This window comes from Odocoileus virginianus, chromosome 30 (assembly GCF_023699985.2).
Source record: "Odocoileus virginianus isolate 20LAN1187 ecotype Illinois chromosome 30, Ovbor_1.2, whole genome shotgun sequence".
Taxonomy (NCBI): domain Eukaryota; kingdom Metazoa; phylum Chordata; class Mammalia; order Artiodactyla; family Cervidae; genus Odocoileus; species Odocoileus virginianus.
Window position 1 is genome coordinate 31200925 of NC_069703.1, and position 21040 is coordinate 31221964.

A 21040-nucleotide genomic window follows, 5' to 3' on the forward strand; every position below is an offset into this window, starting at 1 on the left:
TTGTGTACTGTTGATGGGAAGGTGTAATGGCAAAGTCATTTTGTAAAACTGGGAGTTTCTCATAAAGTTAAACATACCATCCACTCATTCTACTCCTGGGTATTTATTTACTCAGGAGAAATGAAAACATGTTCACAAAAAGTCTTGTATATGGATGTTCATAGCAGCTTTATTCATCAAACCCCCAAGTGGAAAGAACCCAGATGTCCATCAACAGGTGAATGGATTAGAAACGTGAGCCATCCATGGAATGGACTAGTCACTAATAAAAAGGGACATACATACAAAACCGTGTATACAACAACATATATACATTTCAAAGTCTTTATGTTGAGTGAAATTACCTAGACACAAAAGAGTAGGTATTGCATGACTCCATTTCTATATAAAATTCTAGAAGATACTAAGCAGTCTGCAATGACAAAGTAGGTAAGTGGAGAAGGGTAGAGAGAAGGATGGACTGCGGAGGGTCACGAGGAAGCGGGGGTGATAACAGCACTCTGCTTCTTGATTGTGGGGGTAGTTCCCCGTGTGTGTGTGTGTTTACATCTTCCAAACTCATTGAGTTTTACACTTTAAAAGGGTGCAGTTTATTCTACATAAATTATACACCGAAAAGTTATTTAAAACCAAAAAAGAAAAGTGAAATGAAAGCAAAAAGATGAAATATACTCAGTGTTTGTGCAGATATAAGCAACCAGAACCTTCCGACTCAACTTGTGGGAGTATGAATCAGTGTGAACACTGGGAAACTGGCAGTATCTCCTGACGCTAACTGTGTGCATCTTATGACGGAGCAGCTCCATGCCTAGGTGTGTGCCCAGCAGACATGAGTACATGTGCTCACCAAGTAAGTTACACTAGAACGTTCACAGAACATAACTGTTCATAATAGCACCCTCTGGAAACTACCCAGTGCCCATCCACAGAGTGGGTTAGTAAACTGTGACAGTCTGTGTAACTGAATACTGCACTGCAGTGATGAGCAAACTGTAGCTATTCACAACTAGTGGTGGGCCAAAGTACATGCTGTGAGACTCTGTTTATGTAAGTTTAAAACCAGGCAAAACTACACTGTGCTTTGAGAAGTCAGAATCTGGTTACCCTCAGATGGAAAGTTTTGACTAGGAGAACCCAAGGCAGACTTCTGGGAGTGTTGGTTATCTTTTGTTTCTTGCTCTGGTTGCTGGTAACATGGGTGTGTTTAGTCTATGAAAATTCATTGAGTGGTACACTTCATTGTACAGCTCTTTGTATATATATGTTATAGTTCATGAAAAGTTTTAAACAGACATGTACTGTCACAGAAAGGTGTCCTGATAATCATAAAGTGAGAAACATAAATTTTAGCACATATTGTGTGAGAAATGATCCCACTTATATAAATGGAATTATAAACAGTAAACTTAATCCAGATTACCTCTTGTGAATAATAATGATGCTTGGTGGGGAGAATCATTAACCTTGTTGTACTTAGCTAAGTCGCTTCAGTCGTGTCTCTCTGTGACCCTATGGACCATAGCCTGCCAGGCTTCTGTGCTTGGGATTCTGCAGGCAAGAATACTGGAGTGGGTTGCCATCCCCTCCTCCAGGGGATCATAATGTAAGCAAATAAACAATGAGAACAGTTTCTGTTAAAAAAATTATTTATTGAGCTGAGTTGGTTCCTGTAGTTGAGGATTATGAATTTGTTGTTCAGTTGCTCAACCACGCCTCTGACTCTTTGAGACCCCATGAACCACAGCGCGCCAGGCTTCCCAGTCTTTTATTGTCTCCCAGAGTTCGTGCAAACTCATGTCCGTTGAGTCGGTGATGCCATCCAACCATCTCATCCTCTGTTTTCCTCTTCTCCCACCTTCAGTCTTTCCCAGCATCAGGGTCTTTTCAAATGAGTCAGCTCTTCACATTAGGTGGCCAGAGTATTGGAGTTTCAGCTTCAGCATCAGTCCTTCCAATGAATATTCAGTAATCTTTAAATAAATGTTAAGTCTAGTTTTGTATTTAATAGAGTAGTTTAAAGTGAAAATCTCTCTAAGCTTCTTACTAACTTTGAAATTACATTCAGTTCAGTTCAGTCCAGTCCAGTCACTCAGTCGTATCCGACTCTTTGTGACCCCATGAACTGCAGCACGCCAGGCTTCCCTGTCCGTCACCAACTCCCAGAGCCTACTCAGACTCCTGTCCATCCCCTTGGTGATGCCCTTCAACCACGCCTGTCAATGATGTTTCTCCTTGATTGACAGGTTTTGGGCTTTGCTCTTGGTGGATGTGATATCCCATTGTTGCTTTCCTTGGTTGACCCCACTTGAATAACTTCCGTAAATCCATAGACTTCTAGAACCATCGATTATTAGAGCTGGTAGGAACTTTAGGAGTTCCTTTGGTCTAGTGTTTTGTTTTTATATTTATTTATTTTTGACTGTGCTGGACCTTTGTTGCTGTGAGGGCTTTTTCCCTAGTGGTGGCGCCTGGGCTTCTCATCGCGGGGGCTGCTCTTGCTGTGGAGCAGGGGTCCTGGGGCTCCAGGGCTTCCGCAGTTGCGGTTCCAGGGCCCCAGGGCACGTGCTCGGCAGCGGTGGCGCACGGGCTTCGTGGTGCACGACCGCGCTGTGTGGGACCTTAGTTCCCCCGACTAAGGAGGGTGCGGGGTGAACCCGCACCCCCTGCATTACGAGGCGGATTCTTAACCTCTGGGCCACCGGGGAGGTCCTGAGAAAGTGAAGTGCTTTTTAGATAGCATGATAGAGACAAGAAATAAAGGATAAATAAAGAAACAAAGGATAAATAAAGAGTGTGCTCGTTTTGGCAGCACGTACAGTAATGATGCAGAGATTAGCATGACCCCTGAGTAAGGATGGCACACAAATTCATGATGCGTTCCATGTTTTAAAAGAGGGGGAGGTACAAATTAGAAAAAAAAAAAATGGAGAAGAAGATGGGATATGAGAATATGGTCAGTCTGAACGGATGCCGGGGAGCGAGGGCAAGGGCGGGGGTCCCAGTGTGGCCCAGGAGCCTGTTTAAAGTGAGAGCCCACCACCGAGTTCCTGCAACTGTGTCTTCAGGTAGAATTTTAAAGCTCTCTGCTTAATAGTTAGCAGTGTATATGGAGGAATTGAAATGCATCTCATCACTTTTTACTTCAATTTTGTTTATCCAACCTAAACCTGTATTAGATTGCTTCGGATAATTTGTAATTATTGTAACACTGACATAATTGTTGATGGATTTGTAGATCTACTTTACTTTGGCAAATGTTTATGAGTTAGAACAAATGTTTCTGATTGTTTGTCAGAACCTGCACATATAAAGTACTCGAAATCCTGTTTGATAGATAGATTTTAAATGATTAACTGAAGCAAATGATTTGAGCAGCATAATTCGCCTTTTACTAGGAAGATAGTCCTAAGAAAGCTGCTAGTTTCTTGGCATCATTTCAGGTGACTAAATTGAAGTTAACGAGTTGTAGGAATTTTTGTTTTAACCATTTCAGCCTAAGCCTGTGTGTGAGCTCACAGTATCCCTCTAATTAGAAGTAAAAACACAGGACGTTACCGCTCCACTCTTATGTTGTCCTGACATTAGAATAAATGCTACTAATCATATGCTTTCCCAGAGGAGATTGGCTGTGACCATTGAAAAAAACCCCAACGTTTTTCCCCTTTTCCAGCTGCAACTTGAAATTCATTTTATTTCAGCTCATATCTTTTGGAAGACTTTTCTTCTTCACTCAGTTTATGAAAGCTAAAATTTTCATTTCTTAATGTATGCAAGTCCAGTGATTTGGAGAGGTTTATTTATGGAGCTTTGTAGAACGCTGATATCTTTAAGACAGATGGATGGTGCTGTTCAGTCACTGAGTCACGTCTGACTCTGCGACCTCACGGACTGCAGCACGCCAGCCTTCCCTGTCCTTCACTATCTCCTGGAGATTGCGCAAACTCATGTCCATCGAGTCGGTGATGCCATCCAGCCATTTCGTCCTCTGTCGTCCCCTTCTCCTCCTCCTGTTAGTCTTTGCCAGCATCAAGGTCTTTTCCAATGAGTCACATCAGGTGTAGAATACTACTATAATAGAAAGTCAGCTGGGTGCTGTTTCCTAAGCCTCATAGTCTTGGGCACCCTGTGAGAACCAAATTAAACAGCAAAGAAAAAGTGGTTTGCTCATGGAAGGCCCCGGAATTCAGGCAAGTCATTCCCACACTTTTGTGAGTGTTAATCTGGGATAGTAGTCACCATTGGCACCAACAGTATGTTAAATGCAAAACCATTGGTTTGTTTAAAAAATATTTGACCCCCGTTTCCATCTCTGTGTATCTCTGTCCATGACTGTATCTTTACCTAAGGATTCCTTAGCTAAGAATCATCATTAAGTGTGGTCACTCCCACTTCTCAGAAACTCCTAAGCCCTGGTCAGAGTCTTGCTTTAACCTGTCCTGCTTACCCTTGGTACCGTCTCTCTCATTTCTGCTCAGCCTGGAATATACAAGGGAGAGAGGGGTGCTGAGGAGAGACCAGGGTGTGCAAGATCATATTTTTCAGGCAGAGAAGAGAGAATCTGAAGTCTGGACCTAGCTCCCACCTGGGTTACTGCAGTGGCTTTCTCCTGACTGTTTCTCTGTCTTTGATGGGGCTTTCTTCAAACCTGGCCTCATTGCTGTGCGTGGGCTGTTGTAAAGTACATGTCTGATGTGTTGTTTGCCTCCATAGTTTCTGTCATTGTTTCTCTGTGGCTTGTAATACAGACTGAGATCCTTCAGTTCAGTTCAGTCACTCAGTCTTGTCCAACTCTTTGCGACCCCATGGACTGCAGCACGCCAGGCCTCCCTGTCCATCACCAACTCCCCGAGTTTACCCAAACTCATGTCTATGGCGTTGGTGATGCCATTCAACCATCTCATCTTCTGTCGTCCCCTTCTCCTCCCGCCTTCAATCTTGCCCAGCATCAGGGTCTTTTCCAGTGAGTCAGTTATTCACATCAGGTGGCCAAAGTATTGGAGTTTCAGCGTGAGTCCTTCCAGTGAATATTAAGGACTGATTTCCTTTAGGATGGACTGGTTGGATCTCCTTGCAGTCCAAGGGACTCTCAAGAGTCTTCAACACCACAGTTCAAAAGCATCAATTCTTCAGCGCTCAGCTTTCTTTATAGTCAAGATCCTTAGTTTCGCATCAAAGACGGTCTTTGTGTCTCCTGCCTCACCTGGGGTAGTTTGGCAACCGGGATCCTGGACGTCTTTTCCTCTCGTCCCCTCTCCCACTCCCTTCTCTAACCCTCCGGGTGGTCTGGGTACCCTGCTCAGTGCCTCTGGCTAGGCCCAGACTTCAGATTCTCTCTTCTCTGCCATCTGCATGAAAAATATGACCCTGCATACTTCGGTCTCTCCTCAGCACCCTGCTCCCCTTCGTGTATTCCACGCTGAGCAGAAACAGCGCCTGCTGTTTACTTACTGTACCTTGTACTTTGAGTTTCTAATTATCAGTTGATTCCGACACTAGACTGTGAACTTAGTGTGAAAGCCTGTTTCCTGGGGCCTAGCTTAGTGCCTGGCACACAGTGGGTGCTTAGTTTGTGTAATGAAAGGGAAGCCCACACGGAATGTTGACTCGGATGAATTTTGGAAAGTTGTTTCATTTCCTTGGGTAAGTCATGATGATTATGATGGTTTTCGTGTCTCTGAGGAGGCCACACTGGCGTCAGAGGAATGTGATAGCTGAAGACCAGGTCTCTCGAGTCTAATGGCCCGGGCTCCAGTCCCAGACATGTGACGCGAGACACGGCACTTCAGCTTCCTGTGTCTCAGTTTCCCAGTCTGTAAAATGGGGCTAATAAGAGAAGCTTATTAAATGTGAAGGTTAAATGCGATAATTGAATCCTGAAGTCTAAGTGCTTAGCAAATACTCTTCACTTTATTGTTGCATTTGTATGAATCAAGTTATATTCTAGCTTTATTAAGGGAATTTTGTATTAAAAGGTTATTTGATGACTTTTAAATAGCACCAGTGTTTTTATAATTATCCAGGTAGAAGTTCTCTGCATTTTCTTTGACAGCCTTCCCCACTGCACCCCCCCAAAACCCCAGATGCACATACACACACTTAATCAGTTGTTAAATCATGTAAATTTTGCCAACAAAATGTCTCTTCCTTTCCAAGTAATCCTGCACACCTTAGTCGGATGACTCTTCCTAAAGCATAGCGTCAGTCATGTTTTGCCTTTTTAAAAACTCTTCAGGGAAGCCCCAGCCTATTGAATTAAGTGCTGTGCAGACTCGTTGGCCCACCTTCTGGTGCTCCAGAGGCTCCGTTCCTCTCCAGCCTTATCTCCTGCTCCCAGGGACGCGTCTTGTGCTTCAGAGTGACGGCCCCACCCCCATTTCCCCCGCTCGAGCCCTGCTTTTCTGCAGCCACTGGATCGGGGGTGTCCCCCCACCTCAGCTCTGGCTGTTGAAAGTCTACCGTTTAAGGCAACTGAAATGCCACCTCTTTCTTGAAGAGTAAAAACAACAACTTCTCAGCTACACGTGTTCCCACCTTCCTGTCCACTGGTGGCACTGTCCCTTTCTGAAAGACACGATTCGCTTTTGTTCAGTTTTCTGGATACCTCACTTGTTACTCGTTCCTGAGCCCAAGCTCGCCAGGGAAGAGACTGTCTTATTTCTTACTCTTGTTGAACCCAGTATTCTTTTATTTATTTTAATTGGAGGCTAGTTACTTTACAGTATTATAGTGGTTTTGCCATACGTTGACATGTATCCGCCACGGGTGTACTTGTGTTCCCCATCCTGAACCTCCCTCCCCATCCCGTCCCTCTGGGTCTTCCCAGTGCGCCAGCCCTGAGCGCCCTGTCTCATGCATCAACCTGGCCTGGCGATCTGTTTCACATGTGGCAATATACAGGTTTAAATGCTATTCTCCAAATCATCCCTCCCTCGCCTTCTCCCACAGAGTCCAAAAGTCTCTTCTTTACATCTGTGTCTCTTTTGCTGTCTCGCATATAGGGTCATCGTTACTGTCTTTCTAAATTCCATATATATGTGTTAGTATACTGTATTGGTGTTTTTCTTTCTGACTTCCTTCGCGCTGTGTAATAGACTCCAGTTTCATCCACCTTGTTAGAACTGACTCAAATGCATTATTTTTAATAGCTTAGTAATATTCCATTGTGTGTATGTACCACAGCTTTCTTATCCATTCATCTGCCATTGGGCACCTAGGTTGCTTCCATGTCCTGGCTATTGTAAACAGTGCTGTGATGAACATTGGGGTACATGTGTCTTTTTCAATTCTGGTTTCCTCGGTGTGTATGCCCAGCAGTGGGATTGCTGGGTCATATGGCAGTTCTGTTTCCAGTTTCTTTAAGGAATCTCCATACTGTTTTCCATAGTGGCTGTACTAGTTTACATTCCCACCAATGGTGTAAAAGGGTTCCTTTTTCTCCGCACCCTCTCCAGCATTTATTGTTTGTAGACTTTTGGATAGCAGACATTCTGACTGGTGTGAGATGGTACCTCATTGTGGTTTTGATTTGCATTTCTCTGATAATGAGTGATCTTGAGCATCTTTTCATGTGTTTGTTAGCCATCTCTGTGTCTTCTTTGGAGAAATGTCTGTTTAGTTCTTTGGCCCATTTTTTGATTGAGAACCCAGGGTTCTTGCCCTTCAGTGCTCAGTAAGTATTTGTTCTTGAAATGCTTTTTGTGGGAAAAGAACACATTTATAATTACTGTGTGCAATGCACTGTTCTTTCAAGCTTTTTACACATCTTATGTTGTTTCATCCTTGTTCTTTCTTCCCCAGTTAGAGATAGGTACTGGTAGTATTCCTATTTTCAGTACAAAGAAGCTGTTGCCTAGAGAGGGTATTTAATTAGTCCAAGGAAGGGAGACACCACTAACCAGTGTTCTCAATCCTGTTTAACCTGTCTTACCCAGAAATCTTCATAACACTATAGCTAAAATGTAACCACTGTGTATCCACTTCCCACTTTTTGAAAAATAAGCACTACATACTCCAAGAAAAAAGAAATTTATCCCTAGAACTGAGGATAGTCTCAGAGGCCTCTGGGACAATATCAAATGCACCATATGTGAATTGTAGGGGTCCCAGAAGAAGAAGAGAAAAAGAAAGGGTATGAGAAGATTTTTGAAGAGATTATATTTGAAAATTTCCCCATTGTGGAAAAGGAAACAGTTGATCAAGTCCAAGAGGTGCAAAGAGTCCCATACAGGATAAAACCAAGGAGAAACAAGCCGAGATACACACTCATGAAACTAATGAAGACTAAACACAAGGAAAGAACCTAGAGGGGTGGGACGGGAAGGGAGACGGGAGCGAGGTTCAGAAGGGAGGGGATGCATGTGTTCATGCGGCTGATTCCCGTTGAGGTTGGACAGGAAACGACAAAATTCTGTAAAGCAATTATCCTTCAATAAAAAGATAAATTAATTTTAAAAAACTAAAAAAAAAAATGCTAATGAATATAGGTTAAGTAAATGTGTAAGGAAAAGAAACTATTGGTTCTTGTTTCTCTGTTGATTTTTCATTTGAGTCAAGAAGGAAACCACAGAAAGCCATGGTGATGTATACACAGGGTGTGATGAAGCCTTGGTTTTTCTATTTACTTTCTCAAGGATGAGCCGCCAGTTACTGAGGTTGAGGAGGAGGGGCTGGGGGGTAGGGAGGGAAGGCACTTTCCTCTCCAGCCAGTGCCCAGAAGGAAGCCCCTCCCAGCTTGACTTGTGGCCTGTTTCTCCTTGATTCTAAGTAATTTGGGGGGGTTGTTATCACTCTTGATAAGTCGGACATCTGCGGTTTCTGTTGTTTTCTTGAGGGATTGAAGACTCACGAAGTCATAAATTACCCATGCAAAGCGCTACAATCCAGAAAACCCTTTGTTGTCCTATGTAACAATAGACTAGTTTCCCTGCAGCCCTTCTGACCGACCTCTCCCTGATGTTTTCTCTGCGGGTAGAAAAGCGCCATGGCCCTGGAGTCTAGCAGCCTGGTTTGCATTCTCTGTCTTAGTTGTGTTTTCTCGGGCAGCTCACTTCACCCCGTTCTGTACATTGTTTGCCTTCTGTAAGTCAGGATCATAATGCACCTCATAGGTGGTTCTGTGGATCAAATGAAATAATACATGGGAGCGTTGGCACGTTAGTGCCTGCTGCTGCCAAGTCGCTTCAGTCGTGTCCGACTCTGTGCGACCCCACAGACGGCAGCCCACCAGGCTCCTCCGTCCCTGGGATTCTCCAGGCAAGAACACTGGAGTGGGTTGCCATTTCCTTCTCCAATGCATGCATGCGTGATAAGTCACTTCAGTCGTGTCCGACTCTGTGCGACCCTATGGACAGCAGCCCACCAGGCTCCCCCGTCCACAGGGTTCTCCAGGCACGAGTACTGGAGTGGGGTGCCATTTCCTTCTCCAACACCAGTGCCTGCCACTCTGTGAATGTTAGTACCTCAGAAGTGTCCGTCGCTCAGTTGTGTCCCGCTTTGCAAGCCCTGGACTCTAGCCCCCCAGGCTCCTCTGTCCATGCAGTTCTCCAGGCGGGAATACTGGAGTGGGCTGCCATGCCCTCCTCCAGGGGAACTTCCTTACCCAGGGATTGAACTTGGGTCTCCTGCATTGCAGGCAGGTTCTTTACCGTCTGCGCCACCAGGGAACCCCAAAGCACCCCTTCCCCCCAGTACATGGCATCTGCAGTCCACGGGGTCACAAAAGAGTCAGACACGACTTAGTGACTAAACAACAGCAGTGGCATCTTTGATAGTGTTTTTTGAAACTTAGTAATTCTGCATTTTCTCCAATGTCCCTTTAATAATTAGTCATCAGAACTGCTTATTTTCCCGCATCCTCTGCCCACATGTGAATAAACTGTATTTTAGTAAAACGTATACAGCCAGGTTTCTTTCGTGCGTTCTTGAAAAGCCATACAGCTGTCGGAATTCTGAAAGCTGGATCCTGTGCTATATGCTCTCATTTTAAAGGACCCTTGTCACGAGTTGACTTTTCCGGAAGCAGCACGCCAGTACGGTAATGGCTTCCACATTTACCTTCCCTGTCTACTCCTTTTGACCGACTGCTTTACTTGTTCTGATCAGAATCCTGGTAATTGATGTCCACCCTGGAAATTCCTACAGATGTTTTAGCCTCTGTGTAGTCTGAGAAGCACAGGGAGGGTAAGGTCTTGTGAAATAGCCACCTTCTTAGCCTGTTTCCTGCACACCCCGCAGCAGTGTTGACTTGTGAGAAGCTGATTAACACAGACCACATTTACCATCTCCGGGCCCTTGGTCTGGCACACTTTCTGGGTTAATTCACATGACTTGGCATTTACGCATGGACACCTGGGACAATCTGTCTTTGCCTCAAAGGATTAAGTAACACAGTTTGGAGTTGACTTAAAACTATTTTTTTTCCTCTCATAAATTGGGCCCTGAGCATCTTTCATAAATCAGGAATGTTTCTTGGAAATGTAATTCTCACTAAACTTAGTCCCAAGGGTACTTTTCTATAAAAGCACATTCTTGTTTGTTCTGTCATAACAAATGCATTTGTTGATTGTAATAGTGTTGATAGAAACATGATTGAACAGGAAAGAATACCCATTATAAATAGGTCAGTTTGATATTAATCCATGTGCAAAGCATAAATATAGCTTTATTAAACACAAGACAGCTCTAGGAAAATGTTGTATTTTAAAGCAACATGTTCCAGTTCAGCAGTGAATCTGAAGGAATCCCCTATTTTGTTTAAGAAAAAAAAATGTTTTTGTGTAAACAGTTGCTAATGCCTGTGAAAAAAAGTCAGCTATGCAAAGAGTGGGTAAAAAGGATTCCAGTTTTCAGCTGTGGTTCACCCACAGTGCGATCCTCCTGCGGAGTTGTGTTTTAATAGAGGATTAACTCTTACGTTACACTTTTGACGTCTTTTGAGTGTGTTTTTAGAGAGGTGGCAGACCTTATTACCATTTATTGAAGTCCGTGTCAGACTGCAGACACCTTACGTTTTCCTAGCGCAGCGGTGCTCGTAGACAAGCACGCTGAGGGAGGTGAGGCTAAAGCCCGAACCTGAGGTCAGAGGGCTGGCCGCTGAGGACGGCCCAGGGCTCTGAACTGGACCAGTCTCCCAGCAGCATCAGTGCTCTTGCCATCACATGCAGTGAGAAAGTAAATCTCTCCTATTTTGGAAGCTGTATCTTTTTCTTCTGTCATTTAAGAATAAAGTTGTTTGGCATATGGCTTCCACACCCTTAAAAACTTGCTTATAATTGCTGTAGTTTCTCACATTCATAAACTGCCAGTTGAATATGGTACTTAACTGTTTGCTATTACATCTTGATATGTTATCATACAAAGTAAAATGGAATTTTGCTTTGCAGTTTTAATTTTTAGATGTAGATCAAAAATTTAGCATTGATAACTACACTTTGGACTTAGGAATTTAGGAGCTTTGTTAAAATGTTAATAAGCTGGAATGAGATCTTAGTTATAATCAATTATTGATAAATAAAAGGTCTGTGGTCGTCTTTTCCCTGTGATCAGTTTTTCATGGACATGTTTTTTAAGTGACTTTCTGAGGATTTTTTTTTTAATGCTTCCCCCCAGCGAGTTATTCCTCAGTTGAATGTTCGTTGACAATTACGACTTCTACAAAGTTGATTCCATAGGAACCTTTGTTTCTCCAACTTGTTCTGCTTAGGGACTGACATCCAAAGTACATTTCTGGGACTTCCCTGGTGGTCCAGTGGTTTAGATTCCATGCTTCCACTGCAGGGAGCCTGGGTTCAATCCCTGGTAAGGGAATTAAGGTCCTGCATGCCTTGTAGGATAGCCCCCCAAAAAAAAAAAAAATCATTTGTACCTCAGGACTGCAGTCAGATTATGTGGCCTGCTGCTTCATTCTTGCTGGTTATGTTTGCTTTCTCAATATTTCAGTAAAGTCAAGCTTCATGATATGTGGCATGGTAAGAGCAAAGATTTTTCTTAAAAAGTTGCATTGACTGACTAGAAATGGTCCATATGTCACAGTAATGGCCATCCACATAGATTTCCCTCACCCCACACGCACACAAATGTGGCTTGGGGTGTACACTGGTATACTGCTGTTAGTTGTTATTCTTTTTCGTTATAAAATCCACTTGGGCACAGGATGCGGCAGCGTTTTTATGTGGTTAGTGGGTGAGTTCTCTGTTGTTTGTTACTAAGATCGTATCAGATGAACTGTTGAGGAATTGCTTCTTTCTAAAAATGTGTGTTTATCTGCTGGCCCGTTTTATGATGTCCTTCTGGGCATTAAGCATGCATTAAAGTGCTGGGTTAGATTGATTCGGAATAATTTCTTTTTTGAAAGAATTTGTGCCAATTCTTTTTCCTCTCCAAAAGAAATGGTTTCAGAGCATGGGCTTCTTGCCTAATGTCAATTCCATAAGGCTTCTCTGTTGTGGGGTGGGTTTTTTGTGGGGTTTTTTTTTTTGCCTTGTTCCCCACCTTCCCCTTGGTGGACTTTGCCATTAGAAAGATGTGTACCTACAATCAGGCATTTCTTTACTTTAGAGTTATTTGTCGTTCCAGACAGCATGGGCCAAAAGAACAGTCTTAAAAGGGGAGGCAGAGTTATATAAATTTTATTCATAGTTAAATATTTGCTCCCAGGGAAGGTGAAAAATGCTTTGTACTTTTTCCTCTGGCTTTTTTCTTCTAAGAGAACTTGAAATGCAACAACAGAAAAGAAGTGGCCAAAGGCTGAGAGAACTCTTCTCTTTTTCCATGTTGGTTTGTTTTTATTGTAAGACAGACCTTTCATGTTTTATTGTTACGAGGTTTAAACCTGGCCTAGAGGTGCCAATCTTTAGTGGAAACAGCTGCGCAGTTGGTGTCCCCTGATCAGGTGGGACTTTCTTTGAAGCAACATGTTGCCTTTTAAAAGAAAATTGAGCATGTGAGAACTTGAACCTGTGAAACTCATCAGCAGTTCCACCATTATTTATCTCTTAAATAACCGAGATAGCTAACTTAAAACGATGGCATTTAAACATCATCTTCTGTGGTATTTTTTCTGAAGGGAGCAGACTTGGTATTTTGTATCTTAAAAATATAGAAATGGAGGGAAAAAAAATCACTCATAAGAGTTAAAGATGTAGCAGCTCAACTTAAGAGCATAGAGTATACTTCTCCTTCAGGCTAGTCTGAACTGTGATTTTGATCCCAGTTTATACTTGCAGGTAAATGCCTTTAATAGGGCTTCCCTAGTGGCTCAGATAGTAAAGAGTCTGCTGGAAATGCGGGAGACCTGTGTTCAGTCCCTGGGTTGGGAAGACCCCCTGGAGAAAGGCACGGCCACCCACCCCAGTACTCTTGCCCAGATAATTCCAGGGGCAGAGGAGCTTGGGGGCACAAAGAGTCGGACACGACTGAGTGACTCTCATTCACACACACACGCACAGGCACGCACACGTCTTTAATAGTAGCAAAGTTGAAGTGGTCGGGCATATACCTGTACTTAAATGAAGTCTAGAGAGGAAAGATTTTCTGCTTTGTCCTGGTTGATGTTGAAGCCTTTCTCCTCTTTGTGATAGCTGGTAGCAGTGACTTTAGCATCGCTCTTGATCTCCTGTTAGGAAAAGCTGAGCATCAGAGAGCTTTCTTTCCGTGGGGGAAAATAGAGGCAGGCATGGAATCAGAGGGACAAGGAAAGTGCTGAAATATTTTCCTTTTGGGCCTTTGATTTGTTTGCCAAAAAATTGCCTTCCAGATGGAGAAGACCGAACGCTCTGATTGTGAGCCATTGTGTTTGTACTGGCCTACCTCCCCATCCCACTGCCTGGTTTGAAATCTGTGGGCTAGTCCAAATTCTTTACCTCATTTTCTAGGACCAATTTACTGTCTTACTCATCTTCCAGCTGCAAGGGGGTGAGGCGAGTTACTTTGAAATGGAAGCCCATGCCATTTTAGAAAACCAAGCAACAGCAGACTCCTGCTGGGGAGTATCAGTCGTGATGGCTGCGTCTCTGCAGTCCTGGCGGCACACCTTCCCAGTAGGCTTGTGTCTGTGACGTGTGCCGCAGGAGCAGCCCGGGGATGGATCTGAACAAGCCCAGCTGGCCTTGTGTGGGCTTGTTGCAGCCCTGGTTGCCTCGCGGCCTGGGCTGTCACATGGAAGGCACGCTTTGGTTTTGGCTGAATCCTGCTTCGCTGGCATTAGGAATCTCGATACTCCAGTTTCCCTTGGGAGGTATCCGTTGTTCAGGGGTTGAGGCTTTTGGGGGGATCTAGTGGCTTCGGAGTCTGGCAGACGTGGGCCCAGTTCACTGCTCTTCCACCAACTAAACATGTCCTTGAGCAAGTTATTTTCTGTATCTGGAAACTGGGGGATAATACCATGTCAGGGTGGTGTTTGGTTTAAAAAATAATTTTTGGTGGAGTAGGGAGGGAATGTTGGGTACCCGTGGGAGAGACTGATGTTTGTTCCTTTTCCTTCTCCGTATGTCAGCCTGAAAGAGGTTAACCATTGTGGTCTGTAAACTGACTGGTTTTCCATCACTTCATTAAATTGCATGGAAATTGGGATGACATGAGAGATCTTCAGATGTTGCATTTTAAAGCTGGGCAACAGTGCCTAGTGCAGGGCCTGTCAGACAGTACAAAGTAATGATTTTTAACTAAAATTCATATTTTTATAGGATACAGTCATAGGAAGGAAACGCATCATGGCCACATGTAGAGGGTAAGAGAGAATGATCAGAACTCATTCTGGGGTAATACATAAACACTTTCGTCAGACCAGCATCAAGTAGATTGGTGCACAGGAGAAGCACAAAAGGTGTGGGTTAGCTTACTTGCTTAAGATGAAGCTCTCTGTGTTTGGGGCAGAAAGGTCAGGTTTCTAGCTGAGGAGCACTTTGAGTGTTCACACTGCCTAGCCTACATTCATGGTTAGACAGGGATTTCAGCAGCACATATTGGAGAACCAGTAAGGCAAGTGAGAATTGGGACCTTTATGTGGTGCTTAATTGTGGAGAAGTTGGTCAGGGCTCTGTTGACCATGGGGCAGACACTTAGTAAAGAACATTTAGGATACTCTGAAAAGTCTGAAAACAATTATCTGTCAAGTCTGAGGAAAAAACAGGTCTTGGCTCTCTTTCTTGGCATGTATAACTTTACTTTTTTGATAATGGAAAAATAAGTTTATCTCAAAGTTTGGGACATGTGTCTCTACAGTATGTGAGGTGATTTTTTTCCTAAAGTGGTACCACAGGTAAATGTTTTTATTTTAATCGTTCTGCATTTGTTTAAAATGTACCTTATTGAAAAAGTATAGCTAGCACTCAAATCTGTGATTATAGATGCTATTTAAGTTGAAATTGAATTTATATAATTAAATACTCATTAATGGTTTTTTTCTTTTTTAAAGAAAATAAATTATGACCAAAGCAATAGAATGACTAAGGTTGAGAAAGATTGGTCAAAATGACGATTTAGCTTTTTTTTTTTTTTGGCCCCAAGCTTAAGGTTCCTGTGAAGTTTGATTTAAAATTAGGTATTTAAAGTTTTTTTTTCCTACCAGATCACTAAAACAGGGTTGCACTTGTTTTTTCATCTTGAAAGATGGTGGTTAAGAGTGCCCCGTGAGTCAGCGAGGAGAGGGGCTTGATGTCCATGTTTGAAGATGTGCTTTCCCCCTGTCTGGACACTCCGACTTGTGACAGCCTTTGGCAGCTCTTCTGGATCGCTCCTTTCCGTCTTCCTCAAAACGTCGCCATCACTCAAAATGCTGAAATAGCCAGGGGAGCTTCCCGCTGAGGGTGTTTACCTGACGTGCAGGCCATGGAGTGCTCGGGGAAGGTGGAGCGGGAGCCTAAGGTGCTGGAGGCTGTCTGCAAGCCGTGCAAAGACAATCTTCAGAACTGTCTCCTGGCTTGTCCCCCCACCCCTGAGACTCGTCTAGATAGAACGCGGGGAGAAAGTTCTTATCCCCTGGTGGGGCAAAGGGGACCACAGGCATAGACAGAGCCTCTGACGACAAGAAGGAAAGTTTGAAATGAGAAACTCGTCTCTCTGCCAAGTTAAAAAATCTGTCTTGTAGATGTTCACATTTATGAAATGTTCATTTTATTTTTGTCAAGTTACTATTAAGGTGTTTAACATGTTTTTCCTCTCTCTTTTGTAGGTACTGGCTTTGGATTAGGACTTGTTTTCTCACTTACCCTATTTAAAAGTAAGTGTGCCTTACTACCTGTGCGCATAACGTCCTAGTGTATATGTACTGGCTGCCAGTCCATCCATGTATGGGGTTAGGTAGGCCACTGTAAAATGAGCTAGGCAAGTACAGCAGGCTCAAAAAAGGCCAGAACGGGGTGGGCATCTGCAGAATTCCCCCCGGGCACTAAGTCAGGGAGCCTGGTGTCTTAAATATGATATCATTAAAAAAAAAAACAAAAAAAAAACCCTGTACTTTATGCAGTGAGTCGTTTGGCCAGATCTACACTGTCAAATAATTCTAATTAGTTACAATTTTTTCTAAAGCAGCCTGAAAACAGAAGTCCTGCTGGTAATAAAATGAAGTGGACCAGAAAAAAATATGCTTTTTGGCTAGAAATTCTCCTGAGCAAAGGGCAGGCAGTGTCCCTTTCATTCGGTGGGAGAACTTCTGAAGTTTGGCTGTTGAATAGAAGCCATAGGGGTCACTTTGACCTCTTTCCATGAGGAACTGGTGGAGAATACACAACCGGAGAATCCCAGTGAACCCAGTGCTGATGTGAAGTAATCATCTGTGGCATTAGCTTAAATAAACCTCATGACTTAGTAGAATCAAAATATGTGAATACTGGTGAAGTTCTTACATACCTTAAAAATTCAAAGGCCTTACTGGTATTATTTATGGTAAGTTTTAAGAATTAGTTAAAATGAGCAGATGATTAGAACTGGCATAGAAAAGTTAAAAGGTTCACCCGTGTCTGCTGTTTTCATGTTGTACCACTTATTAAGACTTCAAGTCTCGTAGCATGGGTACTTAATTCATCCCCCTCTCCCTTTTTTGGACTGGTGATGAGACATTGACAGAAATGTTTGGCATATAACAGTCATCAGCGGGATGCATGTTGAATGTTTACTGAACCCTAAACACATGTACTGAAGCCAGAGGAAAGCTTTATTTTCTCTTCACGGTTCCCTCTTGGGGTTTTCCTTTTCTGCTCACCAGGAAGAATGTGGCCATTAGCCTTTGGCTCTGGAATGGGATTGGGAATGGCCTACTCCAATTGTCAGCATGATTTCCAGGCTCCGTACCTTCTTCATGGAAAATATGTCAAAGTATGTACAGAATTGATAACTTCTCTTTCTTCCTCCTGACTTCCCAGAGAATTCTTTAGAGGCAGATAACTGATAAATAAACTTAGGTCTTTGTGGCACTGCTGAGCTCCTAAGTGCTCAGGAGCCTGCCTTGACTTGAATCATCACAGTAAAGCAGATTCATATCAAATATCTCCTTTCTGTAGGCAGCACTTTTGTTCAGGATCTCAGAGTGCCCAGTAAACATCTCACACACGTTCAGGCTAAACCTAAAGACATCTGAACTCAGTTATGCTTCTGCTTTCTGCTGAAGAGGGCATGTTCTTGACTGTGAGTCCTGCCTGATTCTGCTGCAGGCAGATGAGTTTCTAAGGATGCAAACAAGATGCAAAAGTTTTAACGCATGCCACAAGTGAAGGGACGTATCATGTTTCCTAAAAGTTTCTGTGCATAGCAGCCTCCGGACAGAGATGCTGTTTATTTTTGTATCCTCGGGGCTTAGAACAAAGTAGGTGCTCAAATAAATGTAAAATAAATGAATGAAGTAAGTTGTATATCTTATTAGATGTGCTCATGGCCTCGGGGCCTCAGGCTTACTAAGGCATCACCGTTACACAACACCACCTTCATGAAGAACTCGTTCTCAGGGTGTGCAGAGTCATCTGCCTTCTTGGTTAACCTCGAGCTAGAATCACTGGTCTGGGCCTCAGCGGGGACCAGGGGAGAGAGCCCAGAAGCCAGGACACCCCCCCGTGTGTGCTTTCTGGGTGCTCTGGAGTTCTTCCCTTCTTTTCTCACTTATGAGGGTGGTAATTTCTGCCTACGGGATTGCTGTGCAGATTAAATGTGAAAATACCTTCAATCTCTGAGGTGCTATATAAACAGAAATATTGGTTATTACAGTGGAGGCCAGCCGAGAAAGGGTGACTGACTCATCCATTGTTCCACTGTAATAACAAGCAGGGCAGAGAATGGGGTACAAATGAATGTCCCAGCTCAGTAGCCCCTATCTGAGAAGGTGCTTAGACTGCCGGCTGCCCACTGGCCAGCCTGCAGGCCTGGGGAGAGGACTGGGAGCAGGGGAGGTGGGAGAGCCTCGAGCAGGCCCGCCCTCGGTCGTCATGACCCGCCCCTGCGCCACGGCCAGGGTGGGTCCCCAGGGGCCCGCGTGCGGAGGGCAGCTGCGTGGCACCAGTGCTGATGGCGGGCAGTTTCCCTGCTACCGGCTTCTCCCGTCTCGCCTCGCAGCTGAGTCTGGAGGAGAACAGAAAGGAACAAGGAGGGGAGCTTTAGGTCTTTTAATTGTGTGAGATGTTTTCATTGTTCCAGCTGAGTTGTCATGGATAAATGGCTCAGGGGTGATTACATGTGTATATGTTTAATGGCTGGAGTTACTGTGGAAAATGCCGTTAGAGATTGCACAGCCTCCTCGTGCATGCTGCTCCAGCACGGCCTTGTAACTCCATCTGGACTGGAGCCGGTGCCCCGATGCTGTCACCCTCTAGTCTGGAGAGGAGCGGAACCCCGGCTGGGGCTCCTGCAGCGTGGTCGTAACACAGGGTGGCGACTGCTGAGCGCCTGCCACGCCCCGTGGGCCCCCTGGGTGCTGTATCTTTGTGTTCTTCTCTAGACCTCTCTCCCAGGAGGCCTGCAGCAGAGGTTTAATGACCCTCATTCAGCAGATGAGAAAACTGAACTTGACCGAGCTTAGGAACTTGCCAAAGCTCCAAGCATTAGTAGGCTGTTTGATTGCAGGGCCGTGCTCTCTCCACCCACCTGGGACCCGTCCCTTTGATGGGTTTTAGGAGTGAGTTATCCAGGGACCACCTGTCAGTCCTCTCGTGTTCCTTTCCTGTTCTGCCCTCAGAGGTTGAGGAGCCACTCTGAAGAAGCTGGTGGGATGCAGACGGTCCTCTTGTGAGTGAGACAGATTTCAGGCAAACGTTGGTAGGGCCCTCTGCATCTGCCCCGCAGCGGCGGGTCGAGAGAGGCTCGTCAGAAAGCCGTGCGCACCTTCTAACGGAGTGTCCTTCCTTTCCAGGAGCAGGAGCAGTGATTCACACCTGAGAGCATCCCAGTGGGAGGGCAGGAGAAACCACGTTTATTCCTCAGGAATACTGAAGTGCCCTGGAGTGAGCCGGCACTCTCCGTAACCGCGTCACCAGTAATGCTTTCAAGTCAGCACACTGTGTACGTCTTTGAAACCAAGTCTGTTTCTTGTTTTGTATTTTCTCTCTGGAAATTGCAAGGAGGTGGTCTTAAAAGAAATAAACTAAACTAAAATCGGAAGCCCAGCGCGTGGCCTGCGTTTCTTTGCCTTTGGTCTTGTGAGCAGGAGGAGTCTGTCTGAACTGCCAGCAGCTGTAACCTCCTGGTCCTAGCCTCTCTCAGAGCCTTTCCGGAAGCACAGCCGTGGTGCGTTCCTCCCCGCTCGTCCCGTGATGTGTAGTTTTCAGAACTGCTTCCACCTCATAAATCGGAGGTTGGAGAGTATGGTGTGTTGTCCGAGGAAGAAGATGAACGTCCAGAGGAGCCCCGCTTGCTCTGGCAGTTAGTTCTTTAAAGCCCATGTGTCGTCCTGACCATTGGACCCGGCCGGCCTGTCTCAGCCGCGTCTGCTGTGCTGAGTCAGGCAGCCGGCTGTCTTGGCAGGTAGAAGCCTCACTGTGGTGGTGGCTCACCCCATCGATGTCCCGGTTCCTCTTGACTTCAGGGAGCTCGGCGCCCACCGACCAGGCCTCGGCACTGGGGGCTTTGGCCCGGGGGCTGGGGAGGGGTCTTGGCTTACACGGCTGGCCGGGAGGCCGTGTTTGGGGTGATTCCATCTTCGTGCGGCACCAGAAGTCCGAGCACAGAAGGGCCACTGACGTTGCCTCTCTGTGAGTCTGTCCCTCTGGTTTCACCTGAATCGGGGGCTAGACACAAAGCGAGTTAATTATAGCAGATTATTCTGAGAACGCGCAGAGCCTCCGAAGTCAGGCTTCCGTATCTTATTTCTCTCTATTAATGAAATTAAGATGGGCAGGACTTGATCTCACTCATCCCTTTAAATGTTTACTGACCGTGTACAGTGAGCTCAGTACCTGTTACAGGCAGTGGAGATAAATGGATGAAAGACAGGATGCCCTTTGAGGAGCTGAGAGGCCGCTGCAAAGACAGACAAACTCTTTTGACATTGGCTGAGGAGGGGTGTGGACAAAGGGCAGCCAGAGCGAAGGGGATCCTTAGGATGGCCTGGCAGAGGAGGAGGGGATATGAGCGCAGGCCTGAAGTTGATTGGACCTTCCAGGCAGGAAGAGGGGCGGTAGCTTTTGCACAGGCTCAGAATCACAGCAGGGTGTTTTTTTGTCAGAGAGCCACCAGGAAGTCAGTTTCGCCAGAGTGTGCAGGGGCCACAGAGATGTGGGGGAGCGGAGTGGGCCTCAGGATAGAGTTGGGGTCTCTCCCAATGGAGAATGTCGATTAGACAGTTTTTGCAAGTATCGCAGTGAGCAGATTCAAGAATGAACGACCTTCTCCCTTCCTTCCTCAGCCTTCACCCCAGCTCCCTTCACAGAAAGCTGTGCTGCACTCTAGACCACAACAGGCAGTTTGGGCCCCACAAAGCGTCCAGGCTCCTCTGCTCTCAGGGGTTTTTCATTTCTGTGGATCACTTGACGCCCACAGATGGGCTGGCCCCCAGGACTGTAAGGTCATGGCTCCCACCTACTACAGCCGTTCTGCTGCTTCTCACTTCCCCTCTTCATTCCAT

At 45.1% G+C, this 21040-nt stretch overlaps 1 protein-coding gene and 1 pseudogene across 1 annotated transcript in view; both read left to right on the top strand.

Moving 5' to 3' along the window:
* MICOS10 (mitochondrial contact site and cristae organizing system subunit 10) overlaps positions 1-19578 on the top strand; it is a 34852-nt gene extending 15274 nt beyond the window's left edge. The window contains exons 2-4 of the mRNA XM_020899221.2: positions 16169-16216; positions 17201-17310; positions 19331-19578. Of these exons, the coding sequence (XP_020754880.1) occupies positions 16169-16216; positions 17201-17310; positions 19331-19345 (173 nt within the window). The 3' untranslated portion in view covers positions 19346-19578. The remainder of the gene's footprint in view (positions 1-16168; positions 16217-17200; positions 17311-19330) is intronic.
* Positions 2794-2889, top strand: LOC139032299 (U6 spliceosomal RNA; annotated as a pseudogene).
* Positions 19579-21040: the final 1462 nt, after the last annotated feature.